Source organism: Glycine soja, chromosome 19 (assembly GCF_004193775.1).
Source record: "Glycine soja cultivar W05 chromosome 19, ASM419377v2, whole genome shotgun sequence".
Lineage (NCBI taxonomy): Eukaryota > Viridiplantae > Streptophyta > Magnoliopsida > Fabales > Fabaceae > Glycine > Glycine soja.
Window position 1 is genome coordinate 41,184,549 of NC_041020.1, and position 4,138 is coordinate 41,188,686.

The window sequence follows — 4,138 nt, forward strand, 5'->3', positions numbered from 1 at the left end:
AGAGTTCACTTTTCTTTTTTCTTTTTCTTTTAATATGATTTTTGTTCATCTTAAATATGTATTTTGGTAATCAAACTGATATCTCTTAAAATAAAATTGTACTTTTCACATAATATTTTTTTTAAAAAATCTCACATGTTTTGAAGAAGATTAATAGGTTGCCCTAATAAAAAAAATGTGGATGAGAATTGGGAGAAAATAATGTATTTCTTTCTTTCTTTCAAGTAATTAATAATCTTAAGTATTTGACTTCTTTGCAAGAATCTATCATGAGCATGTTTGAGAGACATTACCATACTTTTGTGTTTCATAAACTACAATATATTCGGTTTGTTAGGGGCAATTTCTATGGGCAGAAACTCCAATTCCTTCAATGACGTATGGGGGGAAAATGTAAAATTGGAAAGGATTAGATACATCACCATCATCATTCTATCACAATTTAGTGTTGCTGTTACTCGTATGATTTATGTTCCTTTCAATTAATCAGAATCGTCAAGAAGCTCTTCTTGAAAGACTTTTCGGAAGAATGGATGTTGAGATTTCTTCGTGAACTTAAAGCAGCTAAGGTTACCATTCAAAAGTTGTACAACCTGCACCAATAGGTCAATTGCCAAATCATGAGCTTTTTATTTTTTTATTTTTTATAATGCCAAATGATTAACTTTGTTATAATTAAACAGAGACCCCTAAGAAGTATCTAAAAGGGTTCCATTTTCCTGGGGTTTAATTTATTTACATACATAAGTGATTAAACTTTTGGGGAAAAAAAAACTCAAAATTTCTAAATGATCAAGTCAGTTAGAGTTGCATATTGTCTGCCACTAGTATATTTGACCACGGTAAAAATAGAAACTTGTATGGAAGATATAAGCATTATACAACATTCAATATACGCCACAAAGATTCATGAAGAAAACACGAAGTGAAACAAATAATCACGTCATAAATAGAATAAGAAAAGGCATAAAGAAGCCGCCCAGAGCATAATTACGTTTAGTTGAAACTTTAGAAGAGCAAGAGAACGTGCCTGTTTCATAAAGGGACGATGAATAGAAGATTGTTGAATGCATAAAGAAGCCGCCCAGAGCATAATTTTAATCTGACGACAGTCAAAATCATCGGCTAATGAAGGATCAATCAGCTCCCTAATAGAATTCTTTTTCAGCAAAGGTTTTGCCTGAAAAAGAAAAGTATTAGAAAAATAAGAAATTACCCTATTACTATCATTCATAATTAGATGTTCAAACACGCAATTTTATTTGTTTATTTATTTTGTTGAATTGCACAACATACCCACAAAACAAGGCTTTGTTGTGAATGATCAAGTGCTCGTCTCCCTGTGACTAATTCTAATAGCACTACACCAAAGGCAAATACATCTGTTTTCTCATCCACTATCCCATGAAGCAAGTATTCAGGAGCAAGATAACTGCGCAGTCATAATTGAAAATTGAGTTAATTCGAAGTTACAAAAATGTACAACACGTAATCATTTAGGAAGGTCACAACAAACCCAAAAGTCCCTTCAATTTTTGAAACAGTGTGATGGGTCCAATTCTCTGGTAGCCATTTTGCTAGCCCGAAATCACAAATCTGCCAAAAATAAAAATTCTCAACTTTTCAAATTATAATTTATTCTTAAAGCTTTATGCAGAAATAATGTCCACTTACGCATTAAAAAACAGTGCAATTCATTTTAGGTTGTTAGAGTATAAACGGGAAAAGAGACAGGTTTAATGATTTCATGTCCTAACAAATCCTGGGATCTTCCAAAAATTGTTTGTCTTTACGAACCATAAAAAAAATGCCAAAAAGCCTGAGTATGTGGTGATGAATCATAGAATCATATTTGCACAAAAGAATCCTAATGCATATCCATACCTGCGGCTCAAAGTCCTCGGTAAGCAAGATATTTGCTGCTGTTATATCTCTATGGATAATTCTTCTTTGACAACCTTCATGAAGATACATTATACCCTTAGCTGTTCCTAATGCTATTTTCTGCCTTATAGACCATGGTAGTTTCTCCTTGAAACCTAACATCAGTGAAGAAATTAACAACAGTAAAATGAACTGTAATGGTAAAAATTGGATAAATAGTAATGAACAATAGACCTACCATTAAGCACTGAAGCTAAGCACCCTTTTTCAGACAACTCAAGCACTAAATGCATTCCTCCCTCCACCCCATAGCCAACTAACTTAGCAGTATTGGGGTGGTTTACATGAGCCATTATGCCAAGTTCTGATAAGAAGTCCCCTATAGTTTCATTTTCTGTTCCATGTGTCAGCCGTTTAATCGCTACCAGCTGACCATTTGGCAAACAGCCTTTGTAAACCTCAGCATAACCACCCTTTCCAATAAAATTTTCTGCAACCAGCCAATGTAAAATGAATTTAATTTCTATATTATCCCAGTATAAAAAAAGTTATACTTCAATCAATAAAAAATTAGTGTTGGTATTACTTATGGATATGACTTTTAAAATAATTTTTATAAAAATCAATAAATTTATCGTATATTATTTGTTATATTCTTAATTTGTGATTGAATAATACGGTGAAAAACTTAACTTTTTATGATTTGAATAACAATATAACTTTTTACACCATCCATTAATAAAACTATTTAAACTATTTAGTGATGTAAAATTATCTAACTTATGGTAAGAAATGTAAACCTGAAGCACATTGCATACCTTGGGTGAAGCAATTGGTTGCAATTTGTATCTCATGGTGAGTAAAGATCTTCCAGGGTGGTCTATGCAAGGACGAATCTGCATCTATTATAGTCTCCCTCATGCTACTGCTCATTCTTCTCGAAAGCTTGAGGACACTAAGAGGATGCAATGTGGCTATTGGCTTCTTCGATGTGTCCCTCAACAATTGAAGAAACGCATGCCACCTAGAACCGGGTTTTGACTTATCAGAATCCACAATAGTACTGGGTTCTTTGGAAGAACTAGTTTCTGATTCCGAGCTCTTGAAATAGTCCTCAAGAACACCAACAGGGGAATCCACCTCGTCCTTCATTTTCCGAAGCCCGCAAACCCAGAGGGTCCGAACTAAAGAGAATAAATTACAAATCCAAATCCAACACGAAAGTGTGAAACTTGATGAAGCAGGGAACACATAGTGGATAAGATGAGGAAGAATTTGAAGCGAGTAGACAAATAAAAAATCTGACACGACAGGAAAATCTAGGAAACCAAATTAACGAGGATAAATTTGAAAGGGCATTGTGGGGAACGGTTGTAGAAGTTTAAGTTAATGGAGCTATCAACATAATTTTGCTAGAAAACAATGAGGACTTGGTTGAGTGTAAGAATGAACGAAGCCCGAGGAATAAGTGAAAGCAACGCAACAACGAATGTATCGGAACAGGTGCACTGAAAAATCACATGGCAACACCAACACAACATCTCAGTTACCCACAACGTGAAATCAATTCACAGCAAGGACAACAAAAATTTAATCAAACATTACATGCTGCAAGTAAAAGTGAGGTAGCTGGAATGCCATAAAGGCAATATCATAGGTTATTTTCATTAATGTTTTGTTTTTTGTTTCTCACTTTCTTTTCTTGAGACTTGTAACACTTGTAACACAGAAGGGGTGGGAGACCAGGAGACAGAAGCGTGAACAGAGATGAAGACATCAACCGTTAGTTATTACTTAGCCTTCTCCATTCAAGCAAACAACAAGCTTCTCGCAATGTCGCTTTCTAGTTTAATTGTTTAAACGAATTTTTATGACTCATTCACGCAAAAGAGAACGATTGGATGATAAGAATAAATGGTAATGACATCACTTGTGAGACTGTTATCTTGGCTTTATGAAGTTATAATTGCGGATGATTGCCTATAGAATAAGAAATCAAATCAGGCTAAAATATGTTTTTTTTTTCTTCAATGTTCGAAATTTTTTGTTGTATGTTTTTTGTCTTCAATAAAATTTGATATCAATTATATATCTAAACATTACTCTGATGACATATCTTAATTTTGTGAGAATTAAGAAAATATTAAAAATTTTACAAGGAATTTTGAACATTTTCTTATTTGCCCGGAAAAAATTATTTTAGCCAATAAAACTATTATTATTATATGATGATAATGCTATGGAATTATTTTTT

The 4,138-nt window shown here is 33.3% G+C and overlaps 1 protein-coding gene across 1 annotated transcript; it reads right to left on the bottom strand.

The window, feature by feature from the left end:
- Positions 1-278: 278 nt before the first annotated feature.
- On the bottom strand, positions 279-3,758 carry LOC114399322 (receptor-like cytosolic serine/threonine-protein kinase RBK2). The gene is made up of 7 exons (XM_028361498.1): positions 2,703-3,758; positions 2,123-2,374; positions 1,885-2,039; positions 1,517-1,596; positions 1,297-1,432; positions 1,031-1,180; positions 279-593 (listed from the first exon to the last, which is right to left on the bottom strand). The coding sequence occupies exons 1-7, from the start codon at positions 3,034-3,036 to the stop codon at positions 483-485; spliced, it is 1,218 nt and encodes a 405-aa protein (XP_028217299.1). The 5' UTR covers positions 3,037-3,758; the 3' UTR covers positions 279-482.
- Between the last annotated feature and the right edge of the window lie 380 nt (positions 3,759-4,138).